The following is a 20,906-nucleotide window of genomic DNA, read 5'->3' on the forward strand; positions in this document are numbered from 1 at the left end:
TGAAAAGTAATCCTTAAGGATTGGGAAAGAATTAAAATGAGATTAAAATTGCTTAAACTAATAAGTAAATGTGGATGAACTGAACATAAGAATTGAAAGGAGACATAAGAAAGAAATTCAAGTAATAAAGGCAGTCAGGACCACAGTTCCAGCCACCCTGGAGGTCACTCGGTGTTCCCAGGGGTTGCTTGGCGCTACTGGATGTTGCTCTACTGGGTGTCGCTCTGCAATCCCAGAGGCCTTTCAGGACTGCTCCTTTTGCTTAAGACTGCTTCCACTGAGGTTGCTGCCTTGGGTCTACTCTGACAGAGGTCGCTGGCTCAGGCCTGCTCTGGTGGAGGTTGCTGGCTCAGGCCTGCTCCCTCGGAGGTCCCTGACTCACGCCTGGTCCAGCAGAGGTCTCTGACTTGAGCCTGTACCCTCAGAAGTCCCTCTCTTGTATCTGCTCCTGTGGAGGTCGCTGCCTTGGGCCTGCTCAGGTGGATGTTGCTAGCTCAGGCCTATTCCCGCATATATCCCTGGCTCTGATGACAACTTATGCTGGAGAGGATGTGGAGTAAAGGGAACACTCCTCCATTGCTGGTAGGAGTGCAAACTGTTTCGGCCACTTTGGATGTCAGTGTGGCAATTTCTCAGAAAATTTGGAAACAACCTTCCTCAAGACCAAGCAATACCACTTTGGGGTATGTACTCAATGGCTGCTCAATGTACCACAAGGACATGTGCTGAACAATGTTCATAGCAGCATTGTTTGTCATAGCCAGAACCTGGAAACAAATGCCCCTTGACTGAAGAATGGATAAAGAAAATGTGGTACATTTACACAATGGAGTACTACACAGCAGAAAAAAAAAGTAATGACATCTTGAGATTTGCAGGCAAATGGATGGAGCTAGAAAACATCAAATTGGGTGAGATAACCCAGACCCAGAAAGACAAATATCATACTTATCCATTCTTAAGTGGCCTTTAGACATAAACCAAAGAAAAACCAGCCTACAATTCATAATCCCAGAGAACCTAGACAACAATGAGGACCCTAAGAGAGACATACATTGATCTAATCTACATGGGAAATAAAAAAAAAAAGATAAGATATCCTGAGTAAATTGGAGGCATGGGAAGCATGGGAGAGGATAAAAGGGAAGGGGAGAGGAAGATAAGGGAGAAGAGAAAAATACATAGCTCAATAAAATCAATTTAAAAAAAAAAGAAATAAAGGTAGTGAAGTTCTAATTTTCCTTTCCCATAGACAATTAAACTTATCTTAAACCCTGCACCATGCACTATTAGGAAGGAAAGGGGATTGTGACGTGCAACTAAACTGGAAAATTTTGTAGTTGGCAGAAACTAATTTCAAGTCAAATGAATCAGCTTTTACTCATGAAGCACAGTTAGATAGTGGGACTCAATGAGACGGTGTCATAAAAAGCTGGCCTCTCCAGACTGTTCGGAATATAGGTAGGGTACTGATTCTACATATATCTCTTGATAGAAAATACTAATTTGTTTTTAGAGCTGCAGCACGCTAATGTGTGAAATCATAATGATGAAGTTTAGCTTATCGCCCTCATTAAGGTCTCCATTAATTTCTGTAGTCACTCACTGCACTATAAAAACATTGGCCCTTCTTACTCCTCTCTGACTATAACAGTATCCATCAATCAAGCTTCTCCATTCATCCCCACTTCTTAACAGATGTTAATAATTAGCATTCTACCTTCATCTTCTAGATCAATGTTTTAGATTCCACTTGTGGGTAATAATACACAGAACACCTTTCCCAGGCTTGCCTCACTTGATGCTACAATGCTGGGCTTTTGTTGTACCTGGTAGGAAAATGTATCTAGTTTTTTTCCCTTTATAGATTATATCCATATGTTAAATGCTGCTAGTATGAGAATCTTTGTTTCATTTTGTTTGTTGCATTCTATGATGATGAAATGTTTGACCTAGTTTTAACCATGAATATGAACAGTATTTATTTCCTAGATCCACTTCCTTAAAACCAAAATTATACTTCCTTAAATGCATGTTCTTTTTTAAATAATTTGAGTTATAGTTTCAATTGCCTTACTATAATGAGAAATAACTACTCTGTTCAGTAATACTTCTGACTTGTTGGGTGTTCTCTCTCATCCAGTAGAATGCTAAGTGTTTTGAAATGTATCATTGCATGATTTCTTTATCCAATAACAATGCAAGAAGGGTTATTAGTAAAATTCTCGGTAGTGAGAGTTAAATGAGATACACTACTTGCCAACGACTATTCTAAGTCATCTCAATCCTTAATATTCCTTTGACATTATGTTTTAGTAACATCCATATTTTACAGGCCAGAAAACTGAGTGGCAAAGAGGATAAGCTTTCCTATCGCTTAAATAACTAATAAAATTAGGTAATTGAATAAGGATTCAAAACCAAGTAGTCTAGAAGTTGCAGATGTCTTTGGCCTTAATGAGGTACTATCTTTAAAACATGTTTTCATTAAAGCTCCCACATGCAAGTAAGCAAGCAAACAAAAACTGAGAGCTTGGATAACTTCATTAATTTATTCAGTTAACATGTGGAGTCATTGGGGTTAAAGCCATTCCCGCAGATCTGTTTTCCATTCCATCCAGCACTTTTAACCACGTTATTTTTGCAAACACAGATGCATGCAGAGTAAATTGTGTGATTAGGATAGCTTGCAATTAAGAAAGGAGAGAGAGAGAGAACTTTGAAAAAGACTTACTGAGTGAAAAAAATCTGACATTTGACAAAGAAATGAACAGTTCTTATGTATTCTTGTCTGTGTCCATAAAGTCTAGACCAGAGTTTGTCTACGCAACAGTCCAGCTAAATCTGCCTGGAATGGAAAGCGTATATAATGCATTTTCTTAAAATATTTATTCTTTAAATAATTTTCAGTACTAGCTTAGGCAAGCAAAGGCAATATATTGCAAAGTTGGAAACAAAAAGCTTCAAAAGGCAGATTCTGCCCCCAAAGGAAGTTTTTTTTTTTTTTATTCTTTTTTACTTAAAATTTCCAACTGCTCCCCGTTTCCCATTTCCCTCCCCCTCCTCCCACATATTGCCCCCTCCCCCCGCTCCCCTCCCCCTATCCCCACCCCCTAGTCCACTCCCCCTCCCTCTCGATACTGAAGAGCAGTCCAAATTCCCTGCTCTACATGAAGACCAAGGTCCTCCCACTTCTATCTAGGTCCAGGAAGGTGAGCATCCAAACAGGCTACGCTCCCACAAAGCCAGTTCATGTATTAGGATCGAAACCTAGTGCCATTGTCCTTGGCTTCTCATCAGCCTTCACTGTCCGCCTTGTTCAGAGAGTCCAGTTTCAACCCATGCTTATTCAGTCCCAGTCCAGCTGGCCTTGGAGAGCTCCCAATAGATCAGTTCCACTGTCACAGTGGGTGGGTGCACCCCTCGTGGTCCTGATTTCCTTGCTCATGTTCTCCCTCCTTCTGCTCCTCATTTGGACCTTAAGAGCTCAGACGGTTGATCCAAAGGAAGTTTTAAGGGAAAGCCACTTATACCTTGATATCTTCATTTACTTATATTATATTATCATTATATCTTAGCAAGTGGTCTTGATTCTGAGGTGGAATGACATCTTTAAATTCTATCAACTAAACTTGATCACTAATGGTAATAACAGTTAAATAATTTCATGATAGATTTGGTATTGGCACACTTCCAACACAATATTTCAACCAAAAGTGCTAGACAATACCCTCTTTATCCTCAAATAGAGGTTCAAAATACTATACCAATATTCTATACATCATTAACTTCTGTACTTCTTTCCCAGTTACGGCAGAGTGTACTGAGCCCCGTCACCAACCCAAGACTACAATGGAGAAGTTCATCATGGTGATGAGATCCTTATTTGTGCTTGAAACTATTAACTGCAGACGAGTGCACATATGACATTTCATATGTAAATTTTAACATTTATAGTTTCATAACTAAAGGTTATGACCTTGTGGAAACCCAATAAATTATGCAATCATTCCTCCATCTAATAACCTACTAAGAGACAGAAGATTATTGTAGTCACAGTTGCACAAATAATGCAGTTTCATAGTCTTTGGTCCTCCTCGTGCATCCATTATCAGCATATGTTCTTTATTTTCCTTATGGTTCTAGATTTCCTGTCAATGAAATCTACCAGAGTCTCATTTATCATCTTAGATTGCCACTTTATCCACACTCTCAACTGGTCTGTGAATCCCTAATTTCCACATAATTGTTGAAAATAAAATAAAATAAAACGAACACTTTGATTTGGTTTATTTGGATTAAAATAAAGAGTGGATCTCTGCATCCTTTTCCATCAGTTTCTAGATGAAGTGCTCAGGAGATCATGTCTATTTCCACTTCCTAGGTGAATCCATATATGTCTCTCTTAAGGTTGTCTTTGTTACATAGCTTCTCTGGTGTTGTGGACAACTAACCATGGGCAGAGCTCCCGGAGTCCAGTCAAAGAGAGGCAGGAGAGATAATGTGAACAAAAGGGTCAAGACCATGATGGGGAAACCCACAGAAAAAACCGGCCCCAAAGAGTGGGAGCTCCCTGAATCCAGAATGACACCTGAGGAATCTACATAGGACTGATCTAGGCCGCCACAGTGGGAGGCTTGGGCAGTTAGTGGGGTCATTGGCAATGGAACCAGGAGTTATTTCTAACAAATGATCTGGCTTTTTGGAGCCTATTTCCTATGCTTAGCCTAGACGTGTCAGAGAGTGGCAGGGCTTGGACCTGCCTCAACATAGTGATGTGACAGAACTCACTGACTTCCCATGGGAGGGCTTACCCTCACTGAGCGACAGATGGGGAGTGGAATGAGGGGAAGGTTAAGGGAGCAGGAAGAGGGGATCGAGGGGGTGATTGGGATTAGTATGTGAGATAGATATAGATATATTAAGACTGGAAAATACATGGCACAACTTAAATAGCAAAAATCTTTGTATCTTTCCCAGAGGACTTCAAATTAATTTTGCATCCGGTGGAAGATGTAGTTACCATTTGATCAAGAGGATGGTGTGAAACAGAACACTGCATGAAAGATTTATTTGAAAGTGTTGTACAAGAAGACTTTTTAATTCTATTTTACTTTTAAGATTTGAGGTAGGGGACCAATACATATGGTGTGGTTAAGTACCAAGGACCTACACTAAATATAATAGAAGCTAGAAGAAGTGATGTTAGAAGAGACGATAAAAAAAAGCAAAGAAGGTCACAGATGTTTCAACACTAGGAATGACATTTGTAAAGAGAAAATTGACTGTGACCTGAAATGCTTCTTTCCGACTAACAGCAAATGTTCTATGCACGCTTTAGCATATTTATAGTTTATAATTACAGAAGCATATGGAGCACAAATCCACAAATAATTTACACAGTGACATTACTGGTATCATTCTAATTTAAACGACAAGAAGAGTGTGTTTAGTCTAGAGTAATGGGTGAAGATAATGTAAAGCATCCTTCAAAGAGTGAATTTATCTGGGGCCAACAGCCTAACATTTAGATCACAACAAACGGTCCTCACTACTGGAAAACAGAACTCAAGAAGACGCAGATGAAAGGCTGGGAAACAGATTCTTCTCTTTGTTTTGCTCTCTGTGTCTCTCCACCTGTCACTATTATTCCTGTAGTTAGGATCTGCAGCTGTATATATCCAAGTCTCTTCCTTTTCCTACTCAGTTAATCTTCTCTTCTAATTGGAGTAATTTAAAAATAAAGTCATTCCTTAGAAAGGCTGTTGATCTGTGTGCCACCTAATCAGGAGTTTTTAAAAGGTAAACTGACATATTGAGCAAAGGAAAAACCTGTAACTCTCTTCGAATGTTCAGTATGGGAAGGGAATCACAACAAGGAAGTATTTCTGTCCCAAAGAATGATCTTTAGAGAAGTGAAGGTTGGTGAAAAAAATAATGAATCACCGAGGGTAGAGCACCAAGAAGCTCCGCCTGGATCATCTGGAGAAGAGGCAAAAACATAGGCCAGAGGAAACTGTGAAATCTCTATAAACGTCACAAGTTGCTTAAGTGGTTTGTAGTTAAATTTATGAAACTTAAATTGCCCAAATAAATAGTGATAAGGAAAAAGGAACTTGAAGAAATATTCAACCTACAATCCAGGAACACTGCAAGGAAAAATTTGAATAATAAAAACAACATGATAGTTATTTGCAAATCCTCCTTGAGTACACCTGACAAATTGTCTTCAGTGGTTAGAGGCATGATCTTCCTGACTGAAATCTTTGTTCTAACTACTTATGTATCCTGTCGTTCAAAAATAATATTTTCCCTTTATTGTCAATTTCCTCTAGCTTTATAGCTTCTTTGCTTCTTTTAAAGAGATGTTATTTCAATAAAAGTCCAACTCATCACTCTCGGTTTGTGTTTAAAACACTTGAGGCTTTCTAGTTGTGAAGAAAAGAATAGATATAAGAAGTCAAGAATATAAGAATATCTCAGTGGATTTGGTATACAATGGATCTGAGCTCAAAACTGATATTGGATGAATGAAACTTAAAAACAAGTAAACATGCATTTAATACACTGATGTACTTCCGTCTACATATTGGTATCATTTAATTGGGGGAGAAACAAATCTATTTTTCTGAAATCAATGGAAAAAATGACACTATCAAAAAGAAATTTTCTTCAGAAGTAGAATTCTTACATTTATAAAATATTTTACACAGGACATTGGAATTTGAAATAATGTTGTCATTTATACAGGAGATGATAACGCCTAGGTTCATCACAGTTTCCAAGAACTGGCTATACAAATGAGCAACCAATCATAAAGAGGGCAGGTGTTTATGTATACATTATTATGTTGTTGATAGTTTAATAATTGAAATCAACTGTCCTTGCCCTTGACTTCTCTTCCTGGACATAGTATCAATAAGATGATGGATATATTGGTCAGTAGGAAAAATTATATATAACTAGAAAGAATTACGGAATATAACTTTGGCCATTATCTAATGGCATACTTAAAATTAAGAAAAAGTTATTCAAGGAAGTCTTTGAAACATTAAGAACACCAACAGTCTGTGATGTGGCTGAAGACTTGCTCAGTTCCTCTCATTTAACAGAGATAGGAAAAAAGAGAAACAAATTATTTTTGAGAATTTTGTTACCTTAACAGCAAGTGTCCTAAAATCTATGAGCAAGCGATATTTGTCCATTCCAGAAACACTAAATTTACTTCAACAATATTTCTACAGTTTTCAATATATAAATCTTGCTCTTTTGAGTTAAAATTATTCCTAACTGTTATCCCAGCTGCCTTTCAGGCTTAGTCGGGAGATATACAGACTCCTGATTCTATTTCTAAATGACACCCAAGAGCAGTTGATTTGCTATGGTATCTGGTATTCAGGGTCAAATGGGTGGCTAAGATTATAGTTTAGGAAATTTGCCTGCATGACATTTTTTTTTCACCCATCAGAGAAAAACCTTCACAAAGTGTTGATATCAATAAAGATATCAAGACTAACTAGGAAAGATGCTAATGGTTCCACTTAAACATTCTTAACAACAGGGCACCGCTAATTTGTAACATCAAAATATTAGTAAGTTTGCAAGGAAAAAATACAAGTTGTGTGGAGAATGAATTCAAAGCATGCTATAAATCAATGACTATTTGCATTCACAGGATTAATTCATGTTTTACTTTATGGCTGTGTATATGTTCCAAGTTCTAGGCTCACCCAGTGTGGACATGAATTTATTCTCAAATTCATTAAATAGTGATACCTGGACTTCTATACATGCGACTTCAGCATCACTGTGTAGGAATATTGCACATGTCGCTTTTCAAATTTATCTATACAGCAAGGAATATGTGTCACCTTAGCATTAGCTTGCCCATTATTTTGTATCTTATTATAAAAATGAAACATTCAGGAGGACACATGGGAGAGGGGCTTGGTCCTGCTCTAACTTAATGTGTCTAACTTTGTTGACTCCCAATGGGAGCTCTTTTGGAAGGAATGGTGGCTGGGGAGTGAACTAGGGGGGCAAGTAGAGGGGTGGGATGAAAAACTGCTGTTGAAATGCAAAATGAAATTAAAATAAATAAAATTTAAAATATCATTAAATTTTATTAAAAATATTACATTTTATTAAAAGTAAAAGTAAAAATGAGACAAACATTGAGTAAAATGCATTAGCTATCTCAAGTTAAACTGTGTCTGGGAAAAAAAAACTGAATAACTAAGCAGAAAGAAAAAACGTTTATATTCTTCATATAACATAGCAATGTGAAATTGTGTTGTGGTACAGAGTTTCTGGAAATAGCCATATAAAATCAACACCACTTTTTAAAATTAGTTCTTTTATCTTTGAGATTATAATTACAATATTTTTCCTTCCCTTTTTCCCTCCAAACCCTTATATATATGCCTCCTTGCCTGCTTTTAAATCCACAGCTTCTTTTTTTATTAACTGTTCTTAAATATCCACATACATGCACATTTACAATTGGAACCCACACACATTTCTAAATAAACAAGTATAACCTGTTCAGTCTATATACTGTTATTTGTATGTATCTTTTCAGGACTGACCTTTTGGTATTGGATAAATAATTTGTGTGCTCATTCCTAGGGAAGACAATTTCTCCTGCCCTTCTCATTCATCAGTGGCCTGTGGTTCTTTTTGTAGAGTTGAGGCCTCCTGCTCTACATTTGAGAAAGCCAATTGTTGCTGTCCTCAGGGTTGATTACAGAAGAAAAGGTAGGAAAATCATAAGGGCCCAAGGATCAAAGATTCAGAGTGTTTGCTGTATGGTTGTGCTGTATGGCTAATGTTAGAAGTGGTCTCCTGTGAGAATGCATTCAAGTGTGCTTCCCACTTTCTGTTCTATGAAGTTCAGTGTAACTGGTTTTATTTTCAGTGATATAACCCAGACCCAGAAAGAAAAATATCATATTTACTCACTCATAATGGCTTTTAGACATAAAGCAAAGGAAACCAGCCTACAAATCACAAACCCGGAGAACCTAGACAACAATGAGGACCATAAGAGAGATGTACATGTTTCTAATCTACATGAGAAGTAGAAAAAGACAAGAACTCCTGAGTAAATTGGGAGCATGGGGACCATGGGAGAGGGTTGAAGGGGAGGGGACAGGAAGAGGGGGGAGCAGAGAAAAATGTATAGCTCAATAAAATCAATAAAGTTTATATTTATAAAACAGAGAAAAATGTAAAATTGACAGACTTTGCTACTTGCATATAATGTTTACATACACATTTACAAATTCTACATTGGAATAAATAGAAACACAGCTGTGAAGGAAGGTATGAATGGTAGGAGGAAAGAATGGAGGGAGGAAGGAAGGAAGGACTGAAGAACAGAAGAAAAAGTTTGTCACTGGAAAGTATATAGAGATAGAAATGTTTAAGGACTTTTATTTTATTATATTTTATTGATTTTATTGAGCTATACATTTTTTCTCTGCTCCCCTCTCTTCCTCTCCCTTCCCTTCCTCTCCCCTCCCTTAAACCCTCTCCTATGGTCCCCATGTTCCCAATTTACTTCGGAGATCTTGTCTTTTTCCATTTCTTATGTAGATTAGATCCATGTATGTCTCTCTTAGACATTTATTATTGGTTGTAGTGATTCTATTAATTTCTAGCTTAGCTCTATTGCCAATAAATACTCTTTTACCATTTCAATTTCATTTCATTGATATTCTAACATGGACTACTGAAATAAAACTCTGTTTACATTGGAGTTAGCATCATTGTTTCCTTTGCCGCATGAGGAGCAAAATAGCCGTACTAGACTGAAGAAAGAACCCTGGATTGATGGAAGATGATTCTTATTAAATCGTCCTCCTAATTATTTAATCATGTGTAGATTTTGAAACCAAGTATTCATTCATTAACGTCTCACTATTTTATTACCTAAAATTAATTATTGCAATTTTGCCACTAATAGTAAATGAGAAACAAAGGGAGAGGTCTAAAGCGCTGCCCTCCTGAATGTGTTTTGAATTCCTGTATTGTTCTTATACCTGATACACTTCTACTTTTCTTCTAGCAGTTCCTTAGCGTGTCATGTCCCACTAAGGCAAACATATCTCTTCCATGAACTTTCTTTATTTCAGTATCAGAGGTTTGTTTTTACTTAGTTTTGAGGTCTACGTTTAATTACTAACCACAAAATTACATGAGGGGCAAGTCCAAGGTTTCAGGCTCTTCACAGTATGAGTCATCTACCACGTCTTGGAAACACACAGCTTCATTAATTTATTGGATTTTGTTATAACAGTACATTCATTCATTTATGGTGTAGATTTCCAGGAACCTCAGACTTATGAAGGAATTTCAGTCCTAACCATGAGTCCAAGTCCTTCATTTCTGTCAAAATCCTAGCTATTAAGTTACAGAGACTAACATCCTAACAGTCAGTCAAGGATAGGAACAAGCCTGCTTTTAAAAGTAATTAACACTCTTTTCAGTTTCTTTTTCCAGAATGTTTTTGATCTTAGTGTTTAGAGACACAGCCATACATGTGTGGAAAATGTAAAATAACCTTTAGTAATACATTTGTAAAGACTTTATCTATTTATCTGAAGAAAATCTCACATTCTCTCAGTTTGATATCATTTTGAACTACTTTCTCTTTTTTTTATTTTTATTTTTTTTAGTTTTGTATTCATTTTCTTTTAGTAATTTGTGTTCCCCTTCCTTCCATAGCTCTCCTCTCGCCCTTTCCTACCCACCCAACTTTGGGGCACCCCTATCATATTTGAAAAACTCATCAAATCCAATTTCTGGTACGCATAGACTCTTGGATTCGTACTCTTGCATTAGAATGTGATCAACTTACCAGTGGCTACATTCTTAATAAAAGCTGACTCTCCTTCACCCAGCTATCAGTTCTCAATATCTTCTACTCAAGGTGGAACATCTGATAATTTAGTATCTTTCTAGAACAGAGGGACTTATCTGCTTTATAAGATAATAGATTTAGAAATATAATGAACATTTTCTTTTCTTTTTTCTTTTTTTTTGTTTTTTGTTTTTTGCTTTTTTCGAGACAGGGTTTCTCTGTGGTTTTGGAGCCTGTCCTGGAACTAGGTCTTGTAGACCAGGCTGGTCTCGAACTCAAAGAGATCCACCTGGCTCTGCCTCCCAATGCTGGGATTAAAGGTGTGTGCCACCACCGCCCGGCCAATGAACATTTTCTTAAAAGAAATGAAATGTCTTTCCTTCCTTTAGCACAGGAGAGAATGAGACAGCACTGGGAATCAGAAAAAGCAGAGAAAGAAGGACACACTGAGGGTCAGCAGCTGGGTTTTACGGCGTGCTCAGCTCTCGGATTGACAAAGTGCTGTCATTTGCAGCTCAGTGGTGTGACCAAGGGCTTTGACACCTTTTTTTCTGGAGATCTCACAGAGGAGGGATCACTGTGAATAAAAGATTCTGTGTGATTTCCCTTCCCCAAACATTTTACTCCTAGTTTGTTAAGGTAAATATGATAATGTCAATCTGGAATTTTGTTCTATTTCTTGCCTCTCTTCTCTTAAAGATGAAGGGAGTTTTACTGTTTCTTGTTCTTATGAGAAAAATGGCATTTAAACAAACCTAGTGCTTTTGATCAATATATACATCTTTCTCTGATGAGTAAAGATGTGGTTAAAGAAAGCTCTTTGACTGGCATTCCACTCTGACTTACTGGGCACAGCAATCTGTCTCTTCCCACATCCCACAGCTCTGTATGCTCCTTATTATTCTAGATTATGTGACAGTTTGTACTCCACAAATGTGTCTTGTCTTGATGCTAGGGTTGGGAATAACATTTGTATTATGCATCCTCTGTTTTGTGCAAAGTACATAAAGAAATTATGCTTTGTTACTAACAGAAACACTCAAGGAATCATAATTATATTAGTAATATAAATTCATGAAGATAAAAAATCAGAAATAAAGTGGATATTAACATTTCCTATGGATATTTTATACTTTACTAGTTGTTATTTGCTTAATTTATCATTTAGGAACAATATGGAAATTTTTCACTTTAAATATAGCTTTCAAATTGAAACCATATAATTTTTCATAACTCAATTTATAAAGCAAATCATTGTTCTTCACTTCTAATATTTTTCTACCATTCTTTTGGCAAAATTCCTATAAATCTTTACCTCATTGACCTGCCATTTATTATTAAAATAAAAATCTATTCTAAATATTATTTTACTCCTTTCTCTTGCTACCACATTATTAAAATATTCTCTCCAATTCAGCATTTTCTATTTTTATTCGATCTACCTTCACCTAGAGTTCAATTTTTGTTTTTACAACATTTTAAAAGGTTCAATGAGCTCCCAAACCCAAATCAATATATTGAAACACTGCTCCGCAAAACCTCATGCTGTGACTTGATATAAAGACAGACTCAGAAATTGGCTATTGAGTTAAGTAAGCTGTTAGTGGATCTGCAATCAGATATGACCAATATCTATAGAAGAAACAGATACAGGACACAGATGCACACAGAGAGGACATGAGGATACAGGAAGGATGGCCACATGCAAGCCAAGGGTAGAAAACCTCAGGAGAATTCAGCTCTCTTGTCATTGGTTGCAAACATTTATTCTTTGAACTATATTAGTATAAATGTCTGCTCTTAAGACACCAAGCTTGGCACTATGTTGTGACATTAAAAAGTTAAATTCTCCAGGTGGTGGTGGCTTACACCTTTAATCCCAGCACTAGGGAGGCAAAGGCAGGCAGAACTCTGTGAGTTTGAGGCCAGCCTGAGCCTAGTTCCAGGACAGGCTACAAAGCTACAGAGAAACCCTGTCTCAATAAATAAATAAATAAATAAATAAATGAATAAATAAATTGAACTCTCTTCCTAGGAGGCCATATTTCTCACTCATGTGACTGTCCTTGAAGTCTAAACTGATTCAAAGGCAGACCCAGCAGACGACACTTTCAAAGAATATATAAGTCAGATGAAATCCTGACACTTAACTGATCAATCAGAAATTTTGTATAAATGCTTCAATATTTCTGAAATTTTATTTTTGAATTTTCACACATCTAATGTAATGAAAGGTATGATGCAAACTTTGAAAGGATGATAAGGGGTGGTACATATGAAATGATACTGCCTAGTGTCAAGCAGGTTGTGAAGAATTACACTCTGTTGTAGAACATTTCCATTGTCCACACCAGTATACTTCTAACTTTCAGCAACCTACTGATGTCTAAAATGACATAAAGTAAAATATTTCCTCAAACTCTCATAAATTCTTCTTTTTCCTCCCAAGTAGCCATAACCAAATTTAAAACTGATAACTTCCAGGACCATTGAATGAAAAAAATTAACAATAAAATAAGAGCAAAATACCTCACCTTCTCAATACTGCATTTGCATACATATATGCACATATTATCTAACCTTTTCTTCTTAAACAAACAAAAGACAGACACATCTTATGGAAAGATTCTACCTACTCTTTGTGTTCAGATCTCAAGTGTTTATTGGCTGTTTGAATGAGAATACCTCTCCCCTTAGGCCTATGTATTTGAGTGCTTAGTCTCCAGATAGTGGGACTATTTGAGAAGCATTAGGAGTTATGACCCAATTGTTGGAAAAGGTTTGGCCTTTTTATAGTAGCACTGCTTTGTTGAAGGAAGTATATCACTGGGAAAGAGCTTTGAGACATTAAAAGTTCATGTTAGACCAAGATCACTCCTACATCCTTGTTGCCTGGAGATCAAGATTTAAAAATCAGAACTGCTTACTACTAAAACCTGTGATCTCAATCATGTGATATAGGGTCTGAAGGTGTCCTGTTTCCTGGCCTTTTGATTCATTGCATAGCTATCTTGGATCTAGTATTTGGTGCTACTATAGAACTTCTGATCTTTGGTCTCTAAGTAGGGAGATAAGATTTTCCCACAATCCTACTGCTTTTGCTTGCCTTGGATAAATATCCTGTTGTCATGTTAGATATTCTTTATTGTCTCAGGGAACTAATAGTTTGCATTCCTCCCCACTTAGTACCAACCTGTCTGTGAGGGGATTATTCCGACTGTGCCCTGAAAAATTTGGATCATGATCTTAAGAATCTCTTTAGATTTAACAGTTCAGTGATAATGACAAAGACCTAATTTTCTATTCACTTCTGTCAATGAAATGTTTAGATTAACAATATTATAATTTCCCTCCTTCAAAGCACATTGATTCTACAAAGCATTGAGAATTTTTTTTCATTATAGGAAATGTTTTAGGTTACTAGTCAGAGCAACTGATTTATGTATCACAAGATAGAGTACAATTCAGTGTCCGTGGATGATATATTTTATCCCACAACAAATGTTATTGATAACCCGCAGTGGCTGCCTGCCTCAAGATTATCAATTACACGGCACTTTAGGAAGTCCTAGTGGATGGTTTCTATGTGTAATGGATGTTGCTAGATTCCAGAGGTGATCAATATATAGACTCTGTCAGCAGAGAGCTCTAGATACAGTGGGAGAGACACACATGAATCAATCTAACAAAGACAAACAGTTTTAGGAGCTAGATCTAACAGGATAAGGAACTGTGGGAATATGCTCAAATATAACTATAATGGCACAATGGCAATTCATTATAGGAAATTAATTCTAATTCAGAGGAGAAAACAAGGAAGCATTTTAAACCTGGTTATGGTCCAATAATAAGAAAAGAAACAAACCTGTCAGAGACAGGTTCCCCTCTGACATCCCATCTGATGGCAAGAGCAGAGCTGAAGATATTTCTCTGATTTCTGAGATTACCTCCTTCCATAACCCTGATATTTCTGCCTTTCTGAGCAAGCTTCAGCCTCCAGTCACCAGTTGGGAAGCAATCTGTTGTTCATTCCTGAAGTCCCAGGGACCTGTCTTGCTGCCACCAGTCTGCTTGGTTTACTATGCTGCCAATTTGGTTCCCCATCTGATTTGAGGACATATAGTTTGGTGTAGCCTTCTTAGCAAGCTAGCCCAGGGGACACTTGATGAGTAGAGCAGAAGGAAGGCCTCGCTGGCAAATAGAGACAAGAAACCACTGCGGAAGAGATCATCTGTAGGTGAGATGGAGGCAGGTTCGCTATTCCTAAAATGTATTGTCCTACACTCAAAAGGCAGGCTTCAGAGAACTGCAGAAGTAGTACTATCAATGCTGATGAGCACTAAGAAAACAACAGAGAATATGTAGCAACTTATAAAGATCCTTCTTACTCCATATGAGAGAGTCTTCATACTGTGTTGCAACTTACAAAGTTGAGACCCATTGTTTAGAAGAAGGTAGTATCACTACCATCGTTTTCTATGTCAGGAGACATAGGCATCTAGAAGTCTACCAGCTTTTCCAATCTCACTTAAGATCACGGAGCAGCACCAGAAGTTTTCCGCAGACTTTGACTCCAGAGCTAATAGTTTTTCTATAACATCATTTCTCTTTATCTTTAGGATCTTGAACCTTAAATAAGAACCACTAAAGGTGAGCATCTTATTCTGTTCTTTCATCCTCTGCCTCACTTGGTTGTTCTGTATATCTGTTCACACAGTCTCACTTCTGTGTCCAATAAGTCGAGAGTGTAATAAGCAGTTAAAATGCCTTGTGTGATCTTGTAACTCTAACTAGCGACAGTCTGGTTTTAGACTGCAAGTTTTGTAATTCTACTTGGAAGGTGTCACTCCGTAGCAACCACATTCCTTGCCTTCTGTTAAAAACAACCATTGTGATGTAGTTCTAGCTTTGTCACTGGGGGAAGAGTATCCTTTCTTTGTCTATAAAGACATACACCTATTAAGTATTTTATGAAGGAGATCAGTAGCCGGGGATTAAACTCTCCATAATAGTACTATCTATCTATAATGTACTGACATGGCAATTAACTGGTATGATGGCAGGATCTGTAGGTATTAAATGAGTCCATTTACAAAATACACAAATAACTGGGTAAATAGTTAATTTCTTATAAGTGTTACTTGTGATCTTAATATTTTAGTAGTTTTTTTATAATAACTGGAGGTAATATGAACCTTCTTTTATTACATACTTTATTACATGTTGAGGTAGCTATGGGCTGAGCATTTTTACTCTCAAAAGCCACCAATCAAAGTCAAAGACATGTTCCAAGGAGTCTCCAGTTATAAATATATTTAATAAATAGTTAAATTTGCTTTGTGATTGTCACAGTGTTAGTACTATGAATGAAGGGACTAACCAGGACGCCGGTGTGTCTTCACTTCCATGATTTTTTTATTTCACTCCCAATTGTCTTTGCATATTAAGACACAATTACCACAGAAGCAAAATTTTCCTGTAAATGTACCCAATTTACATTATATAGATTGGACAGAGCCAGGTGGAGATGTGAAACGCATGGTGATTGCTGCCTGTTCAAGTCCATTATGTCATTTATGGACTATAAAAGTTACTTATGTTTGCTGAAAGTACAGATTGGATTATTATAGTACTAAACATACAGATTTTAGTACTAGATGTGTGAAGAAGTGTACTTTGCTTTTGAATACATAAAGTCTTGAGTTTTTAAGTGATCAGCAAAACAATGTCTTCGTGAAGCTCCATTCTGTCCCAGACATTTATCTTCAGTCTGTCCTACTGACCAACAATCCATTGTTTCCCGAGAAAGGCATCGTTTTCTCAAAGGTTGAAAATGGAGACATTTCTAACAAACTAAATTATATCAAAATGAGACGTGGATTCTAAACCTTAATACAGATAAAGAATTTTCAAAGGGGAATAAGAAGAGCAGTCTGTAGAGGAACTTAATAGGAACATTTGCATATAAAGCCGTCACCATGACATGTTTTGCTAAGTTGGGAAGGCATTTCAGAAGCTGAGGCTAGACAGACATCATGTGATATATGCCGGGAATACTGCATGCAGTACTTTGAGCTTAACTGTCTAATAGAAGTCTTCATTAAACCAATCTATGAAGTGTAGGCTTCAAAATTAATATGTATCCCCAGAAATCACTTTAACAAACACTGGTGAGAAGAAAACAAACATTTCTATCATATTTTGAGAGTTGTAGGAAAACTAATGCCCATTTCCTTCCATTCGAGTTTTTAGAACTGACTGTCATTGTTAAAAGATTATTAACAATGATATTATTATTAAAGAAGTATATTTATCCATTTCTAAAGATTAACAAATTAAAAAACTAACATTTGTATCTAATCTCATTGTCAGGGATAGCCTATTAATTTATGTTTTCTTCTTATTTATTAATAGGCAGAATGATATATATTAAGACACATATGCAGCTGAAGTAGCCTTTATTCTTCTTTTTATAATGTAAATAACACTGTAAAGTCCATCAATTATAAATACATTAACATTATTTTAGTGATCACTAAATTTCCCGGTAGCTTGCAAGAGCTCAGTACCATTTATTTTGTGGAAGGAAAATAGGAAATATATTAAGCCAGTTCTTCTACCCATGTTCTTAATTAACATATTTTAGGTGTGCATTTGGAATCCTTCATTTATTCACTCAGCTACAAATTACTTGGGGTCGTGCTGAGTACAGAGCAAACAGGTGGAGACTGATCAAATGAGACTTAAACTAAAATTGAAGATCTGTTGAAATAAGCTAGTACTTAGATGATTAAAATGCAATGAATTAAGCTCTACAGACGACTCCCCAAAGGAGGCCTTCCCCCTTGAGGAGTGGATGGGAGGCGGGGAATGGAAAGGAGGAGGCAGAAGAAGGGGAAGGAGGAGAAACTGCGGTTGGTGTGTAAAATAAAAAAAAATATTTAAACAAAAATAAAATAAAAGAAAAATGAAGAAAATGGATCTCTGGACTTAAAATGATTCAATAAGTTACCCAGAGAAATTAATTGAGTTATATAGAGAGGAATATACTTAAAGTATCCCAAGACTTCTAAATATTTGTACAGTTCATCGCTCTGTGCTTACTAACAATCTCAGTTATGAAGAGCATATAGTGAGTGCCCAACTCATCCTAACAATTTCTTGAATAACATTGAATGAAAACATAAAAATAATGAGATCTTCTGAAATATTGTTACCTAGGAATTGTCACCTAGTAATAGTAAATAAGTTTGCAAGATTCTACACCTAAATTACATACACTGTTCATTTATAGTACTATTCTTTGTATCATTTACAATATTCAAACTTTTTAAAGTAATCCACTTGTTGAAGAATGGTTATTCAAACTGCTGGGGAATAAGAATATTATAACTCACTATTTTAGAGTATTGTTAAGCTTATTACTACTATTTAGCAATATAACCAAAATGATATTATTATATTATTTCTATTATGTATACACCCTAAAGGCTCTATGGTTGTCAGCAAGTCAGCCATGTCTTGTCTGTACTGCCTACTATACCTACATATCTGTTTAGTTAGTTCCATGGCTTACGGGCTTATTATAACCTCTACTTCTTCGTGACTTCTACTAAAGGCCACATTTAGAGAAAAGAAAAGGAAAACAGAATACCTCCATGATTTGTCTAAGCTCTCAGTGGTACTCATTGAGGAATTCTGACTATTAAAAGTTTTACATCCAGCGATCTATGCTGGTAGCAACCACTCCCGACACATGGCTGCTTCTGTTAAAATCCTGATGTCAGGAGCGATGGCAGCTGCTTCTCTAAGGTCCGAATGACTGACACCACTAAACACATCTTCTCACACCCAAGTATCTGCTTGTTTTAAAAATAGTAATGAACCAAGCCGGGCGGTGGTGGCGCACGCCTTTAATCCCAGCACTTGGGAGGCAGAGGCAGGCGGATCTCTGTGAGTTCGAGACCAGCCTGGTCTACAGAGCTAGTTCCAGGACAGGCTCCAAAACCACAGAGAAACCCTGTCTCGAAAAACCAAAAAAAAAAAAAAAAAAAATAGTAATGAACCAAATGAGTTCTAAACCATGCAAATTCCTGTGAAACAATTACATGTCTTTATCTCTTCCATGAAAACTGTCATTCTCTTTTTTCTTTTTTTTTTTAATTTAAAAAATCACTTTTTATTTTATTTACCAACCCCAGTTCCCCATCCCTAGGGAGAAACCTGGTGTTAGAGAAATTCCCAGGGATCCACAAGGATGACCCCAGCTAAGACTCTTAGCAATAGTGGAGAGGGTGTCTGAAAAGGCCTTTCCCTTTAATCAGAAAACTGTCATTGTTTTTCCCTTCTGTACATAGTTGAATCCCTACATTCATGATTTTACTCTTAACCTCAAACATTTGCAAGCTTTCAAATCTTTAGCACATAGCCTAAGGAATCATGATAGCAGTTGGGAGTTTGACATTCCCTATCTCAAGTTAACCTGTAGCTAATTGATGCTTTAATATTAGATTCTGAATCTATTCCCTTGTCCTAACCTAATATTAAATAAAAAGCAGCCTACACTGTTCCAGATATGTCTGAATTGACACCTGAACTGATACTGTAGCCTAACTTGAATTTTTCTCCTTCCTTATCATGCCTCCCCACTTACTGATTTCTCTTCACTACATATTGCTTCCATAAAGATTTGCACTTTAGCCTTTGCTTAGGGTCTCTCAAGGTAACAGACCGGACCACCATAATTTATAAAGCTTTGTATGATAACTAAAATTTATATGATCGTTACACTGATAGTCCATTTAAATCCAACGAACACATAATTTATGAAGAAATGTCAACCAACCTGTCCACAAAAGCATGATGAAGAAGAAAAATGGGATCATTGGCCGATCCCTGGACTTGAGACATTGTTCCATTCATATAGATATGTAAGGCATTGTGCATGCTGCTCTGAGAAGCGTCTGCTATCCCTGTGAGTGGACTGGCAAATCCTGTTGACAAAAAAGAAAATTTTCCAAATTAGTATACCTAAATGACTGAAAATCTAAGTGATCATCTCCCCTCATCGATAACTATAGAGGAAAGCCTAATTCTACAAAAACAAAGCAGTAACCTCATTTGATGTTTTATTCTGAATATCCATTGAGATCCTGGCAGAACTGGAAGTTATCAGGTACACCACACAGGGTACACTGTGTGGTGGATTAATTGGTGAGATAGGCCGAGTCATCACAGACTCTCTCATGATGCATCTCTGTTAAGTTTTTTGACTACTACTAAAATGTGCAGGAAACCTTTGTAATAATCAGCATTCACTCTCATTTAAATGTCTAACAACCCCTAGAGGGGTTCTTATAGTATCTTTGTAACTTCTTTTTCTCTGGTTCTAACAAATACTTTAGTTTTGGATCCTGGTACCAGAAGAAGCATGAAATTTGTCATCAACCTTATTGACATTCATCTGTAATTGTCCTAGGGACATCAGGTCATAATGTTTTTGTTTTTGTAGAACATTCATTTCACAGCTAATTAGAACTCATTTTCAAAAACAAAATCAAATCTTCATCTCTTTGTATGGTCACTGTGAGAACATACAAAACCCTCCACTTCATTTTTCAGGTTGGTGAAGTTTAGGGATATACTAATCAAATAAAATTTATGTAACAGTTCATCACAGTCATGGTACACTTGGAAACTGATAAGAAAATAGATAGCAAACATTTACACTGAAGAAAAGTAAGTATATAAGGTATGATATGTGATGCTTAGCTTGATTTAGTCATTCTGTAAGGTGTATACCAGCATCATAATATCATGTACCATAAATAAAAACAATTTTATTTCTCAATTAAGAATAAGATAAAAATAAATTAACCGAATACACTTTTCTATAGCTTAATCATTACATACTTCGGCAACATTGGCACTAATACTTGTAATGTATTTCGTTTTTGAGATCATAGATAATTTTACCATCTCTGAAAAATGCTGTATGAAAAGTGGAAACAAGATGATTTTTTTCTAAAAATGATTATGCAAG

At 36.5% G+C, this 20,906-nt stretch overlaps 1 protein-coding gene across 1 annotated transcript in view; it reads right to left on the minus strand.

Moving 5' to 3' along the window:
- The window catches only part of Tyr (tyrosinase), a 52,050-nt gene that overhangs the window by 11,569 nt on the left and 19,575 nt on the right, over positions 1 to 20,906 (minus strand). The window contains exon 3 of the mRNA XM_057756559.1: positions 19,710 to 19,857. Coding sequence (XP_057612542.1) covers positions 19,710 to 19,857 — 148 coding nt within the window. The remainder of the gene's footprint in view (positions 1 to 19,709; positions 19,858 to 20,906) is intronic.

This window comes from Chionomys nivalis, chromosome 23 (genome assembly GCF_950005125.1).
Source record: "Chionomys nivalis chromosome 23, mChiNiv1.1, whole genome shotgun sequence".
In the NCBI taxonomy this organism is placed as follows: domain Eukaryota; kingdom Metazoa; phylum Chordata; class Mammalia; order Rodentia; family Cricetidae; genus Chionomys; species Chionomys nivalis.